Source organism: Onychostruthus taczanowskii, unplaced genomic scaffold (assembly GCF_017590055.1).
Source record: "Onychostruthus taczanowskii isolate IOZ18803 unplaced genomic scaffold, ASM1759005v1 scaffold28, whole genome shotgun sequence".
Lineage (NCBI taxonomy): Eukaryota > Metazoa > Chordata > Aves > Passeriformes > Passeridae > Onychostruthus > Onychostruthus taczanowskii.
In genome coordinates this window covers 1,408,831-1,424,872 of record NW_024500128.1, presented here as the reverse complement: position 1 = coordinate 1,424,872, position 16,042 = coordinate 1,408,831, and the positions used below count along the sequence as shown (strand labels likewise).

The 16,042-nt window shown below is 39.3% G+C and overlaps 1 protein-coding gene across 4 annotated transcripts in view; it reads left to right on the top strand.

The window, feature by feature from the left end:
• GADL1 (glutamate decarboxylase like 1) overlaps positions 1 to 15,838 on the top strand; it is an 82,193-nt gene extending 66,355 nt beyond the window's left edge. For all 4 annotated transcript variants that reach the window (XM_041407908.1, XM_041407905.1, XM_041407906.1 and 1 more), the window contains one exon: positions 13,055 to 15,838. In XM_041407908.1, coding sequence (XP_041263842.1) covers positions 13,055 to 13,228 — 174 coding nt within the window. In that variant the 3' untranslated portion in view covers positions 13,229 to 15,838. The remainder of the gene's footprint in view (positions 1 to 13,054) is intronic.
• The last annotated feature ends 204 nt before the right edge of the window (positions 15,839 to 16,042 follow it).

The following is a 16,042-nucleotide window of genomic DNA, read 5'->3' as shown; positions in this document are numbered from 1 at the left end:
AGCTGGAAAAAAATGCATTCCACTGAAGAGAATCCATCAAAAATATTCTTTTAATGGAAAAGGCAAGGTATAATATTCAGGAATGGAGGCTGATAGGTGGACCTAGACAGATCTGGGACAAGAGGAAATCTAGTACAGTACAGTGCAGAGTGACTGTAGGTAGAAAATACCAGTGGTGCAGTGTTTAGATAATAAGGGGGAAATGTACAAAACACAGAACTGTAAGATGATGATGTACAACACACACTGGACTGTACTATAGTTATTATGGGCCAAAAAAATGTAGTTCAAATAAACAACTAAAAGAGGGAGGTTGTCACATGAACAGTAAATGTTAATAGCACGGAAAAGTTCTTTTTTGTTCTCTGTGTAAATCTGTAAGGAAGCAGAAGCCTGTCTTGTGACTAGAGCTCAGAGCCACTCACATGCATACATCCTTCCTCTGGCAAGGTTAAAAGCTTGGGTGGAAAGAACCCTAATTCTGCTCCAGTGTGGGAGGAGGTGCCATGGATGATGGCTATGGCAAAAGATGCAGTGCTCTGGAGCCGCCTCCATGTATGGAAAGATGGATGAGATCTGATGGTGCGCAGAGCAATGGCATGGCTTAAATTAGGCTTACACTGAACATCTGGTTAGTCCTTTTCTTTTTTTTTTCTTTTTTTTTCTTTTTTTTTTTTTTTTATCTCCTGAGCAGAACACAGGCACTCAGTGCAGAGTCTTTAGCCCAGAAGCTGATAAAGAGATCCCCCTTGGATTTAACCTTAGTGTAAATATTTGTAACTCTTTGTGACTTCTGTGAGGCAGGCAGTGAAGGCACAGATCATCAGTGGTTAGGAAGCTGGATAGCAGCAAATGCATATCTGCTCACAGGCAATTATAGGGTTAAAGAGCAAAAGGAAATTTGATGCAGCTACAACATGTTTTACACTGGTGATCTGTGTAGCAATGAGGAAATGCATGGAAAAGCAAAATTCCAGACATCTGAATTGATGAAATGATTCATACACTGACTTTTTCACTCAGCACTCATCCCAGTTATAATGAGAATCATCTGAGTGGAGTAAACCACAGTTTGAAGCTCGTAGGAGGCCAGTAGCCTATAGCCGTGCTAGATGTGAGAGTCATTTGCTCTGTAGCCTGTTGGAGAGCTGTTCCATGTACAAGATGGAGCTTTTCCTTTGGCTGTTTTTTTGTGTTTGTGTTTTTTGGAGGTGTCCACTGCAACGCTGACTTTCATTCTAAATTGGTTCTACACAGCTGCATGTATACATATATGTAACATATGCACGCAAATAATCTGCTTTCAGGAAAAATTGATCTTTGCATGTACACATGGCCAGCTTGGCAGCAGTGCACCAAAGGAATTTGTATGTGCTAAATTTATAAAAACTGGCTCCAAACATAGAAGGGAAATAGCGTCAAGAGAGTTGAGGCACACCCTTAGGATGGTGTTTGCACGTATTCTCACAACTGTTCTTGGTTAAAGATGACTCTTGCTCAAACAGCATCAGAAATGCAAACCTCACATTGCCTCATTCTGTGCAGTTCAAGGTTTTGATCTTAGAGAATTTAACATATGCTAAAATAATGAGATAGAAACATATGTGGATTTAATCCTAGTCTGAAGCTCCATTGCAAGTTCATGCCAAATGAAGCTCCACCCCAGAGTTTTCTAATGATCAGTTTGCATTTGTGGTACCAATGGGATGCCCCTGGGATAAAATGCAAATTTTTTCTTATATACAGAAAATTATTCAAAGCACAGATCCCTACAATTTCAGTGAAAACCACAGAATCATAGAATGGTTTGGGTTGGGTTATCAGCCACAGAAAAGACTTCAGAGCAGAGACAATTCAGTACAATATCAGAAGGTGGCTGGCCTTGAGGCCCGGCAACATTCCTCCTTTTTCAGCCCAGTAGGTGTGAGACCACTGTGGTTCCCTGTCCTCAAGTCCAGTAAGTACACAAATTCCAAGTGGTGCCCATGTGCACCTGCACACACACTCACAAAAAAACCCCCAAATGTGATATACACGAAGCTGGCTGCAGAGATCAGCACAGAGGGCAGTGTCTTTACTGGCATCCCCATGAACACATATAAAATCATGTCATACAGACATGGGCACTGCAAACAGTCATATTCTCTTCAGCTGATAAGGACTGAAGTCTCAAAATATACGTATATTCCCGTCTCTCTAGTAGCTGGTTTTGGAAATTGAGTAGAGTTGCTGACACCTTGGTTGCAGGTATTCAGACCTCCTGGCTTGTCCGTCTTGGAGTTTATTAATGCTCTAAACTGTCCTTTCTTCACATAAAACTGTCCTTCCTTGCTCAGCCACAGAAAAGACTTCAGAGCAGAGACAATTCAGTACAATATCAGATGGTGGCTGGCCTTGGGACCCAGCAACATTCCTCCTTTTTCAGCCCAATAGGTGTGAGACCACTGTGGTTCCCTGTCCTCAAGTCCAGTAAGTACACAAATTCCAAGTGGTGCCCATGTGCACTTGCACACACACTCACAAAAAAATGCCAAATGTGATATACACGCAGTTGGCTGTTGCTTCATAAGAAATTTCAGAAATGTTCAGAAAAAATCAATTACTATTAATGCCACAGAAAAGGTGTACAGCTTGCATCATCTGCGTGGTTAAGCAGTCTTTGTACTTGTGTGATGTGAGTGCTGTCAAAAATATTTTTGGGGTTGAGTGGGAGGAAATCCTGCTCCTTCATACAAATCCTGGTCCTTTTGAGATACAAAGTTGTTTCTAGGACTTTGGATTTCATTTTGTCCTTCAGATATTAAAGCACAGATTCCTTTGTAGCTGTAAGAGTTTCAAGAGGAAAGAGATGGAATATATTTCTTTTTTATGCCTACAAGGGAGGGATTTCTTGTTACTCTCCAAAGGGGTCAGTATGGTTAGAAATATCTACAAGTCTAAAAAAATTATAACTGAGAATCATTCCTCTAAACCAGTTAAAAATCCTTGAGACTGATATCCATTCAGCAGATATTTAGACCTTGCTTTCAAATTTAATAGATCGTTTAATAGTTGATATTAATAAGGAAACATAGGTTAGTCTATCACAGGTGAGTTTAGCTATAAAACTCCCTGTGAATTCAATGGCAGAATTCTGTAAGTGAATGTGGATTAATATAGAGAAACTTTTCCAGACACAATGACCAATCAGAAAATTCATAAATTTTTGTAGGAACACTATTTGTATTTATTGAGTTCTGCAGAACTTCTTCAATAAAGGAAGTGGAATCTATCAGACTTTAATGGATAAGCTTTGTGTAGCAGATCATAATTGCTTTCAAAGCTCAAAACATTGTTCTTGCTCTCTCTCCTTCTCTGTAAGATTATCTATGCTGGTGCAGAACCCTGACAAAAAACATGCAAGTACTTTACCCTGCTTTTATTTTCTTTCTGATTGTGTGTGATTTATAGGTAGATGTGGCACCAAGGGAAATTGTGTCATTTACCATGGCAAGTAGGGAATACCTGGTCAGACTGGTGAAAAAATAAGGTCCTCAGAGCAATTTAGTGTACAGGACTAGGAAATTTCATCTGTGCCTCTGAATACTGAGCTATATCTATATCTCTAAGGGTTTAGGTTCGAGGTTAGCAGATCTTTTATTTTGTGTATTCCTTTGAGGTAACAAATCCTTGGAAAACGGATTCTAAATTTTGTGCCCAGTCTGCTGTTCCCCCTTCAACTGACCTTAAATTATCTGGGGATTGACTGCAGTCTAGTTCTACTTGTCTACTACAGACTGTTATTAATCATCATTACCTATACTCTGAGTCTTTAGTTTGCAAATACTCATAGGTGCAAATCATTATTTTCCTTTAATTTTTCACCCTTTCAGACTGCAATAGAATTGCACATTTTGACACCCTAGAGATCCTGCTTTGTTCTTTCAGTTTCCTGGTTGTCCATGCATTAATCACAGAAGTTTGTAGCATATGTTGGGTTTCAGTTGGGGATTTAAAAAAAAAAGAAGATAAAACAGCTCACTGGGAACGAGGAGAGGAGCAAGGCTGAGCTGGAGTGAACTTTGTCTGGGGGGAAGATGTACATGGGAAAAATGTTGTGTTGACTTTGATAGGGCTCAGTGGCTTTTATTTCACAGCCATATCAGGCTTCACAAAATGGAGTCTCAGGTAGAAAAACAATTTTGATAACTGACAATTACTGGTCTTGTATTTCACTGTGTGGAGGGGCAAATGGGATCATTTGCTATGTTAAATGACTACCTAATTGTTGATTTAGACAACTACCTTGCTTTGATGTTAGCATTTTGGGTCATGGTAGACACCATCCCCTCATGCTCCCCAAGGAATTGTATGCAGCCTGTGAGAGTCAGTATGATGACTTTTGGGAGAAAAAAAGAAGGTATGAAAGTTACCTAATTTTAGGTCTTTAGATCTAGTTAAAGAATATTGCTGCTCTGTAGTTCTTACTGTACTGCAAATACAGAAGGTGCTGATATCTTATACCAGAAGCTGAGTTGTGCAAATAGTAAATAAAATCTTAACAGTGGGGAATAATTCCAAGTTTCTGAAGTGGCATTCCTTTTTCTACACTAAAAGCATGTTCAGTTTCTGAAATTGTGTCACCACGTAATGCAACCATCTCCTGTTGTAAACTGTTTCTCCCAGCCCCACACATTCACATTGCACTATGATTTCTTTATTCTCTCAATGGAGTGGAAGGGAATCTCAGCCCTGTGCATGTAAAACAAAAGGATAGGTTTTTTTGTTACTCTTGCTTTCAAGACGACATGCTACCCTTTCATCCTGGATGGAGAAGGGGAGCTTTGGCAGAGTTGAAAGACTGGAAATCCTAGTCACTAAAATGGGAACTTAATAAAATGGTGCACAAAGAGCCTTGTGTAAGCTTCAAAAGCTCTTAAAATAATTGCTTTCATAAAACCAGTAGTGCTCAACTCTTTTGAACAGATCAGAACACTGGGATCATAGTGTTGTGTGCTAGCTTCTGGTGTTTTCTTAATGCCTGCACTTTCTATATGGCTTGTTAATAAGATCATAGTAAAGCAACACAGAAATTACAGAAAAATAATAAGAATTCCATGTGAATTGTCTTGAAAAACCACATGTGCTCAAACAGAAGCAGACATGGGACTGTGCACCTGGAAAACCATGTTGCTCACCAATGTACTTTTTAGCTGCAAGTAAAAACACACACAAACTTCTTCAAGTGCTGATTCTGTTCTGGGGGCTGTTTGTCCTGGCTCCTCCTTTTCAGAGGCCAATACTTTGTCTGAAGGCTATTTTCTCTTGGCTCTTTATGTATAAATCTCTTTATAAATTACCGACCAGCCTAAAGAAGTCATTGAAGACAATCAAAATCTGAAGCCAGCCCACCATCTCCTATTATTCAGGTAGTTTTCAGGGACTTGTGGGATTTATAACAAGTCCTCTGGCAAAAAGCAGTGGATGGGAAGATGATGTGCAATATATGGTAGTGTGGACATACTGTGCAGACATACTGTGCAGCGCTGAGTGTGAGTCAAAGGTGCACAGAGAATGTTGGTTCTGGGACAAAAATGCAGCAGCATCTGTTCTTCTTCTTTGGTATGTTAGTTGCCCAAAGAACGTGGAAGTGGTTAGTGCTATTTTGACAAATGCACTTATTTCTGCTTTTGTTGCGTGGTGTGGCACAAGGGAACACTGGCGCAATAGTGCAAGGCAATAATTTATTAGTGGTTTAGGGATGTGGGCCCAGAACAAATTCTAGACAAAAGAAAAACATGTTTGGGTTTTACAGAGAGCCTTGGCTACAGGAACAAAGCTGTGATTGGGTGTGCAAATATTTGGTATTTCGATTGTCCTGGTTGCTGTGACAGCTGAAAAATGGTCTGAGTTTGTTTTTAATTATCACCAGGAGGGGAAAAGCCTGTTTTAAAGCCAGCAACTGATGTTGAAGCAAAAGGCAAGAAAAGATATTTAACAGTGGGGAATATACTTTCTCGGTGTTAAAATATGATGAAAGCACTATTATTTCCAAATATTTATAGTATTCAGCTAGTTTTGTGATTACAGCCAACCAAGAAAAGTGTTTTGTTCACTTGTATTGCATCCAGTGATCGACATTAAAATGTCAGCTACTGTTCTTACATGATACTGACTGGTAATTGATATCAAGCTTATATATGCAGCCACGCTGGGAAATGCAGCAGGCATGTCGTGGCAGGTCTTTGTGAGACCTGCTTAACACAGAAATTATAAAATACATATACCATACCTTGTGAATGCTCTGCCCACTTGTATCAGGGTGTAGTGGGTTGGCCAATTGCAATAGATAGAATCACAGAATCATGGAATCATTTAGGTTGGAAAAGACCTTTTAGGTCACTGAGTCCAGCCATTAACCCAGCACTGCCAAGTCCATCACTAAACCATCTACATGGCTTTTAAATACACCCAGGGACAGTGATTCAATCACTTCCCTGGGCAGACTCCTCCAGTGCCTGACAACCCTTTCAGTGAAGAAATTTCCAATACATCCCATCTAAACATCCTCTGGTAAAGCTTGAAGCAATTTTCTCTTGTCTTATTGCTTGTTACTTGAGAGAAGAGACCAACCCTCACCAATGTATGACCACATAAAGGCTTCACTGGAATGAAGAATGGTTATATAGGAAAAAAGAAGTGTGTTACCCAAAAGAGATGTAGTAATTTGTCCAAACAGCCTCTGGCGGGGTCTGGGACCAGTCCTATTTGTGGAATCTGTATCCAATACTTCAAACTGTTGTTCTATCATTTAAGCAAGATAAGAAACTGTATTGTGAAAAACCCCTGAAACTGATAGATCATTATGTAAAAAATTAAGATTGTGTCAAAATACTTCATAAATTGGGGTTTTATTGACTTTTTATTTTTTGGTGACATTTGCTGTACAATAGTTTTTTGTTCTTAATATGCATGAATTCAAACTGGTCATTTCTAGCAGAAAGAATAACTTGTCAGACTTTGAACAGCCAATAGTTGCCTTTAAAGTAAAAATCATGAACTTCCAAATGAAAATTTGCCCCTTCTGGGGGAGACAAAATAGATTTTTGTGGTCAGATGAGAGGGACTGTTCTGTATAAACTTGTCTTCCATTGCAAGGAACAATTTAGACAAGGACACAAAATGTGTTTCCCATATCTGTGAAATCGTGAGAATGTGATCTTTCCATTTTGTCAAAAGGGCAGCTTTTTTGTCTTTTAGCTATGAATCTTCAGCCAGTTCCTCATGTGGTATTCTGTACCTTGGAAAATTTAATCAAGGCTGTATTTGAGGAAGAGAAATAGTTTGAGCTGCTGATATGCTCCTGTTCTTCCAAAGCTGTCTAGCCTGCTTTTATGGATCCCTAGAAAGGTTATTGATTTACTGCAAATGTGGCTTTCTGTAGAAAAAAAGCTGAAAGCTGTTTGCGAACTGCCACCTGAAGCAGAGGCTTAAGCAGGAAATTTATATAATTGCATTCTGCTTCCATTGAAGTCCATGGCATTCTGGAAATTAATATCAGGGGAAGCAGAATGGGGTCCCGTGACCAGGAGTTACTGCTGGCAGCAACTGGAATAGCCCTTCAGCTTCATGTTGCAGAGATGCTCAACCACCTGGGAACTGTTCAAAAGATTTGGAAAAATGTTTCTGATAGCAGTTGCCAATATCAACACTAGTTTTTGTAGGCGTTCTGTCTTTGTAGCCCTTGCTGGGTTAGCACATTTAGACTCATCCACACTACTCAAAACTATTCACAGGGGATGTCCAGACAGGTCTGGCCAACAGAATAAGCAGTCCCATGAGTTTTCTCATACTTTCTTCTCTTTTCTGAGGGACAATTCTGCAGATGTTTCATTTAAGCAGTGTCAGCACTTTTTGATCCCACGTATTTATGGTTGTACAAATAATGAATTTCTTTTTTGCTTGGCCATTGGATTGAGAAACTGCAAGAAATTCTTGGTTTTAGTTGATCAGAAAGTTGTTTTCAGGCAAGCTAAATGAAGCAATTCACATAGTTTAAATTTTCTCTGTCCTTTTCTACGGGCTTTAATAAAAATGGGTCAATTTTCAATTGAATTTAAGTTTTAATTGAAAACAGTATTTTGAAACAAATACTCAAAATATGTTTGTTTCCAAAGTTTAGAAAAAGTTTAGTCTTTTCTGGTTTCTTTATTTTTCTGGCTGATTATATCTTAGGTTATTTTTCAAACTCACATTTTTTTTTTCCTCCCCTGAAGCAATATATTTTCATAAAATCATTGCTTAGCAGAATACTTTTACCCAGCATTGTTAGGAATTTTGCAACTCAGTCCTTTTGCCTTAGTGTTTAAATTAAAAAAAAAAAAAAGACACAATACAATGTTGTTTTTAAAGCTTATAGCCTCTAGCCTGCAGTTTGGAAAAGCTGTTGTGATATGTAACATCAGGCATGACTAGAGAAATCCAGCTGGAGTCTGTGAGAATGAGGGCAGTACCTGGTGGCATCCAGGTAACAGATGTGTCAGGGGCAGGGAATATAATTTGTGATGGGACAGTTTGAAATTACTCAATTAGGTCTAAAATGAGGTCACTTACAGAGTAAAGGAGGGTACTAGAGAAAGAAATTTATAATCAAGGTTGTCATGGTCTTCCATTATCATCAAGCCAGTCTGCAGTTGTCCAGCCTGAGCTTTCTTGCACTTTCAGCATATCTGTTAATTGCAATTGCCAGGGGAAACATTAGCGCAGAAAAGTAGGGGGTTAATTAAAACCAGTAGGTGCTGATTTCTTTGCTAAAAAAAAAAACCCAACCCCCCCCCCCAAAAAAAAAAAAAACCCACCCAAAAACAAACCCCACAAAAGAACCAAAACAAAACAAAACAAAAACAAAAACAAAAAAACAAAAAAAAAAAAAACCCAAAACCCCAACAAATACAACAACAAAAAACAAACAAAAAAAAAAAAAACCAAAAAAAAAAAACAAAAAAAAACCAAAACCCCAACAAAGATAGCATATTCTGGGGCATTCTGCTTCTCTTTAGGCCAACTTATTTAGCTATCCATACCCAGCAGCACCAGTGCAGCTGGGGCTGGGGGCTCAGTGTATTTACCTCGTATGAACAAAGGAGCCAGATCACTCTGTTCTGTTCTTTCCCATCAGAAGATATCTGCTATTTTGGACCAAGTGTGCAACTTGAACTACAAACTGGTGATAGTGGGGTATGTATTTTAGAAGTCAAAGAGATTATGTGCTTTGAACAAATTAAGCACTTTTTTACCTTACTGTGATTTTTCTTTTTTGTTTTGTTTATTTTTTGTTTTTCTTATTTTAGAATAAAATCTACAAACCAGTTCTTACAAATGTCCATAATGTTCACCAAAAGGCAGGTAATGGTCAATGAATTCCAAAGCATAATACTGTGCCATGACTAATAGAGTGAGAACATTACCTGTTTAACAGAGCTGCTCTGCCTGTTTCCCTTTGCACAACAAACCCATGTGCTAGAAGGCTGTTCTTGGCCTAAGAACAAGGTTTGCATAGCTTGACCAAGGTGAGAATGGTTTTGGAGGCCTTGCTATTTGGAAGAAGAAATTTTCTCAAATAGGACTTTCATCAAGTCCTCTGAATAAATTTTTATTGTCCAAATTTGGGAACTAACTCTTGGAGACACTGGGTATGGGATTCTCCTGCTGAGAATGTGCTCAATCCTTTTGTTGAGTCAGACTGTAATGGTGGTTGCTGAAGTTGGCTATGTTGTTATAACCTAAGACTGATGGAGATTCTTAAAGCGTTGGAGAAATTTGGATTAAATTTCGTTGATGGATCAATTAGTAGGACACAGTGGTTTAAAGGTAAAGAAAATGTTGCGCTGTGGTGTGACTGTGCAGAATCACTTCTCTCAAGGATACTCGAGATATGGAGAAGGACATCTGTTGCCCTTCTGGTCCCTGTGGTGCACTAGATACTTCAGCTGTAGTGTCTAAGCTGATCCCAGCTACTTATCATACTGCTCTGTGTATGTATGTGCTGGGAAGAAACATTGGCATCTTCCATGTAAATATGTATGAGGATCAGCGGTGGTCTGCACTCTTGATAGAAACAGCTTAAAGTTTAGGGCTAAAACTTTTTATTGTTGGTAGTGTGGCTGAGTGCTGGCTGAGAGTGGGAAAAGTGATTACCCTGTCACTGAAGTAGGTAGAGAAGGAGCTAAACTACTCTGCAATCTTTGTCCTGTTTTAAAAGCTCTGCTATCAGGAGTGAGGGAAGTATGAGCTGTTACAGCAGTTGTGTAGCTCTGCACATGCAGACTGTGATGCACCCATCAATCCTTAGGAAAAGCTCCCTGGGCTCTGGACACTGTGGGAAACTGGTGTAGAATGGCCTTGCATACACGGCACCTCCTCCCCACATTCTGAGGTGGAAGAAGAACCTGTCTGATAGCTTTTATTCTGCTGTAGTGAGTGTTTGAAACAATAATCCCCAGGGTAGATTAGCAGGGGAGACAAGCAGTGAGAAGGGAAAGGTGAAGGGAGCAAAGGAGAAAAGAAACCTTCAGGTTTAGTGTATATTACACTTAAAATTCTGAGACTGCTCCACGGATGAGCCACATAAAGAATTAGATTTACAATTTGAACAAAGTTCCGTAGGAAAATAATTGGACTGGTGAAGCAATCTCACTTTCACTAAATTGCTTTCCAAGGAGCCTATCCTGAATGGGGCTGTGCAGCTCTTACTGATATTTGGGCATCCTCATTTCTCATTGACTTCAGTGAGAATTAAACTCGTTGAACTCCTCACTAGGCAATTAGTTTCTTACAGGTCTATTTTTTCTGCTGCAAAGTGGTAGCTGCCCTTCCCTTCTGTTAGCAGTCATACCCTGTGCCACTCAAGTCCCAGCCTCAGCATGCAGGTATCATTTAATGGTTCTTTTGTGAGACATGTGCTTAAACATTTGAACATAGATTCTCTTCCTTATTGTTTTCTGTGGATAGGATCCTTGACAGTTTTGTTACACTGACTGCACCACTTTAGCAAAAAGTACATGCAAAATAGGTGATGGAAAGTCTTTCCAAAACCAATCCCATCAAAAACTTAGAAATCAGGGTGGTTTTTTTTTTTTTGTTTTATTGATGTAGGAAGAGTTTGTTTTGCTTTCAAAAAGGGATGAACAAATTTCAAATTAAGAGGACAGATTCATTAGCATGAAGGATGAATGAGATAATAAATGAGATAAAGTAAATGAGGTTTTCTACCTTTCCCTACCATGAGAGAAGACCTACAGAAATGCAGTATATTTACAGTCCTCAAATTATTGAAGCTGTAAATGTTTTTGCTTTCATAGCCTCTGTTTGTACTACTGCACATTTTGGGATGATGGATTATGGAGCACCAGGTGTTGGGATGAAAAGAATCAATAGTGTGATACAAAAGATGAAATAACTGTGATGGAACATCAATAAAGGCTAAAAGCTGCCATAGGGATTTGAATCTTAAAGAAGAGCTTGAGAAAGTGTATTAAGAAGAATTCACTTCTCCCCTTGCACTTGTAGTGTCTTTATTCCATGAGCAGAAATCACCTGGGGGCTCTGTCAAGGACAGAGGTGGAGGAAATTTTTCTTTTCTGTGTGTACATGGTGCCCAGCACACCACCTCAGGGGCACGATGTCACAGAGTCCAGGTAACGTCAGGACACAACTGGTGTAGGAGCATTTTGGAATGTGTTTGGTCTGAAGTGGAGAGGATTTTACTTTGTTTTTTTAAGAAATAAATTAAATTAAATTTGTTATTAATTTGCATGCTACTCCCACAAGCAAACTAGATGAACACATTTAGAAGTAATGTCTCTGCTGTTGGGACATTGTTCTATGGAAATGGCAGCTGCTCCTCTGCTGCTGTGACCCATTGTCAGGGGACTTGGCCACTAAAGAAACACAGTAAAGCTAGGCTGTTAGTGTTGAGAGCTTTATCTGTTTCTATCTAAGCAAAAAAGACTACTGAAATATGTAATGTAAAAATAAAGCTATTAGATAAGTTTGGCATCATCGCAAATCAGACACAAAGTTTTAGAGCTGAAATAAACCGTTGCAGAAAGCAAGGTTAGGTCACACACCTATTTTGTTAGTTCAAAGTCAAATCATCACAAAGAGAAGGAGAGGAACTCACTCTTCTGAAATACCTTGGTGTTATTACTAATATGTTAAAATGCAAGCTCTTTTAAAAAATACTCCTGTCAAAATACTTAGTTCTGCCTTCCAAGGAATAGTCCAGCAATGCATTTAAGCTTATGGCCTATTTCAAGCGTGACAATGCAAAATTACTCACATGCTTTAAGCTATGCACAAGATTGATTGGCCAAAGTCATGAGCCCTGCTGGGATGAGATCAAATGCTTTGCCATAAGGACCTGACTCTGCCAGTCTCACTCATGGGGTTTTTTCTGCAGTAAGATTTCATCCCATGCAACACAAGAGTGGTGTAGCCAAAAGCTACTCACATCGTAAATCTACGAGATGAAATCTTACGTGCCGGGATCAGGCCTTGTCCTTTAATATTGCATCACACTGAGTTTTTTGGCAACTTGAGTTTCACAGGACTTCAATGCAGAATGTCCTCTAGGGACAGCTGCTTTGCAGATGTGGTGGAGAAGGGTCATCAAGGGCAAGAAGTCATGCTTAGCCTGGTTAGCACAAGAAGAAAAACCCTGCCTTTAACCAGCTGCAGCTGATGTTCTTCCTGAGTTCAAACCTTTGATCTAAAACAGGAAGACTAGGGACCTTAACCCAGCCTTTCCCAGGTCACTTATGAATGCCTCAAGCACCAGGGTTTAGATCTTGCTCCAATTCTTTCAGGAACTACAGAACACAAGGGTCTCAGTGCTTTAAACCTGCAGGTCTGGGCTTGGCTTTCCTTGGGGCAGGCTGCAGGGAAGTCAGGCAAGGAGTGCAAAACTCAGTTCAGAAAACTCTGTAAGTCACAAAATACACTTCCTGCCCAAACATGCTGTATTTCTGAGTGTGACATCAACTTTTTTTTTTTTTTTTTTTGTCTCTACTTTCAGGTTGCTCCTATAATTAAGGAGAGAATGATGAAGAAGGGTAGCATGATGCTTGGCTACCAGCCTCACTGGGGCAAAGTCAACTTCTTCCGCCAGGTGGTTATCAGCCCACAAGTTAGCCGAGAGGACATGGACTTCCTGCTGGATGAAATCGAGCTTCTTGCTAAGGACTTGTAGCTGTAGCTCCACAGCATCAGGTGCTGCTCACATGTGATATTTATGGAGAGAGTGGCAGCAGCACCCTGGTGCTATTTTCTGAAAGGTAGTAAAAAGCTTGACTTATAATTTGGAAACTGTCATTTTGCAGATTGGTGTTGAGAATTCTGCAGGTAGAACACCCCTTCACAGAAAAGCATTTGCTGACAGGGGCTGGGGGGCAGGCTGGTGCTTCCAGCACAATTGCTGCCATTCCGGGAAGTGTTTCCTCAAGAAGGGAGGGCTTCTGAGAATGGTGTCTATGCCCCAGGAAAGGCAGCTATTTACTGGATGCCTGTGCACAGTGTAGCTCAAACTGGTCACTTATGCATGCAGGCAAAATTCCTCTGAAGTTGCTATTACGAGTGGATTTGTCAGTGAGCCTTAATATGCTAGTTAATTCTCTTATCTACTCTGTCAATATTTTAGTTTGGTAATTAACATGATAAGACTGGAAATTGTGAACTTACATGAAATTATTTCCTCAGGGCCACACAACTAGGTGCCTTGCCCAGGTTTTCCACGGTGAGCACAGGCAGTCAGTAAAATGAGACTCAGTGCAGTCATCACACCAGGAGGAAGCTCCTGCACAAAGCCCTGAGTAACCAATATTGACCCTGCTAGGAGCAGGTTGAACCAGATGACCTTTTAAGGTCCCTTGCAACCCATAGGATTTTGTGATTCTAAGAAACACAGTCATTTGGTCCAGTAAGTGTTTGCCAGTGTTGCCCATCCAAAATATCACCACTTTAGGAGAGCTGAAAATATTAGAACAACATTTAGAACTTCTTACTTCTTTGTCAACAGGAGTTACCTATAATTTCTGAACTGCTGTTCACCTTAATCTATTTTTAAAGTGTAAAGATTTATTTAGAAGCTTTTAGATGCACTTTAAAATTTTAACAGAGAAAAATGATATATTTACCTGAAAGATACATATTTTTATGCATGATTACTTTATATTAATAATGTAGAAAAATTGCTTATTTGTCGTTGTTTGTATTTTCCTACAGATTTGAGGTTATGCGATTTTATGTTATCAGTGTATAATCTGTAATTTTACTCTGCTGCTACAGTAGTGGTGATCAGAGAAGGTCTTCCTGTGATTTTAGGATATGAACAGTTTGAACATTTTTGGTCAATCTTAAATTACACAATTAAGTTGTGCGCTTTGTCTTTGTGTTAAGAATTAGAATATACTTTTAATCTGTTTTTTATTCTGTAAAAATAATACACTTTATAAGGATAGAAATGTATTTCTTGTGATGTTGTTGTAGCAAACCAGTGGAAATAGCCATGCCTTTCACCTTGTAATCAACATCTGCTCAACGTTAATGTTTTGCTGTTTGTTCCTTATTCTGTATTTGAAGTAGCACTGACCACTATGAACCTTTCTGCTATAATGTTTTCTGTCCTCCTGAAAGCTGTTTATAAACACAAAGCTTCCCTGTTTTCATTTCCTACATTGTACTAGGATCCAACATTGCATGAAATTCCTACTTCCAGTCTCCAGGATGATGGTGTGCAGAGCTTAACAAGGTCGTGATAACCAAGGGGGTCACACAGTTAGAGCAGCAGTTAAAAGCAAGGGTCACCTGCAGCCCTTGACAGGTGCCCTTAGCAGTGTCCTGGAAGTGGATATACTTGTGCTATCAGAGTGATCCACTGGACTTTTAGGCAAAACTCAAGTTGATAATAAAATGAATATCACAACGTGGCCCCTGGGTTTTGGTCTTCATTACCCACAAATCACTCCATCATTTGTTGACGGAGTGTGCTTCTGGCTATACCAGTTATCCTGATCTTGGAAAGCCTAAATTCAGGGCCCATAAGACTTTTTTTTTGGCTCCCAGTCACTCTGGGTGGAGTGCAGAGTGCACAAGGAATGCTGCATGAAGGAGACAACTTTGCTCTTTCATCTTGAATTAGACAGGACCATTACCCCTCTCCTTCTCTTTCTTTGACCTTGAAGGGAAAGACAGAATACAGTGCCAGGATGTTTTTTTTATGGTCCAGATTCTTGGTGAGTACCTGATTTTTTGATTCGTGGAGAAGATATAACACCTTTCATCAGCTAAGAATTTGATCTGTGGTGTTTTGTTACACCACCACTATCAGAAAGTGTTACTGTCTTGTTTCTCTTCATGTTCTCCAGGCACGGTGACATTTATGGCACACGTCAGGCAGAAGTAACACAGTTCTTTTCTGTAGCAGTAGTGGCTGTAGTATTTTTAAATGAAAGTTAACTGGAACTTTTTTCATAGTTGCAGAAAATAAGTCTCTGATCAACATGTGCACTGATTTCTTTGAAGCTATAGGTTAACTATCTAGTGTGATGTCAGTACCTTATCCAATCTCCATATATTTTCCATATATTTGTTTCTGACCTCTTATCATGGCCCAGGTGCACAATATGATGGTTTCATTTCAGGACTAATGTAATTTTCTCATAATTGCTTATGTTGGAGTAGTATGTACAAAATGTCTATTTTGTAGCTGGTGATTTTAATAAAAAGTGAAGTAAATGACACCCTTATAAATACAGGCTGTCTTCATCATTTGTCAGTCTAAAACTGCACATACAAACACAGAAGGTACCTCTAAGCACTCCGGATAAATAGCACTTCAGCTTTAAAATGTGAAACCTAGTTTAACCCTGCTTCAGGATGTGGTTTATCTGTGTGCTGTGCCCACATCATCTTTAATAAAGATTTTGGGTGAAAACAATGTCACAATTTATCTTATTCCTGCTTTCAAATGCAGAAACTAAATTGTCTATGCAAAAAGGCATTTAAT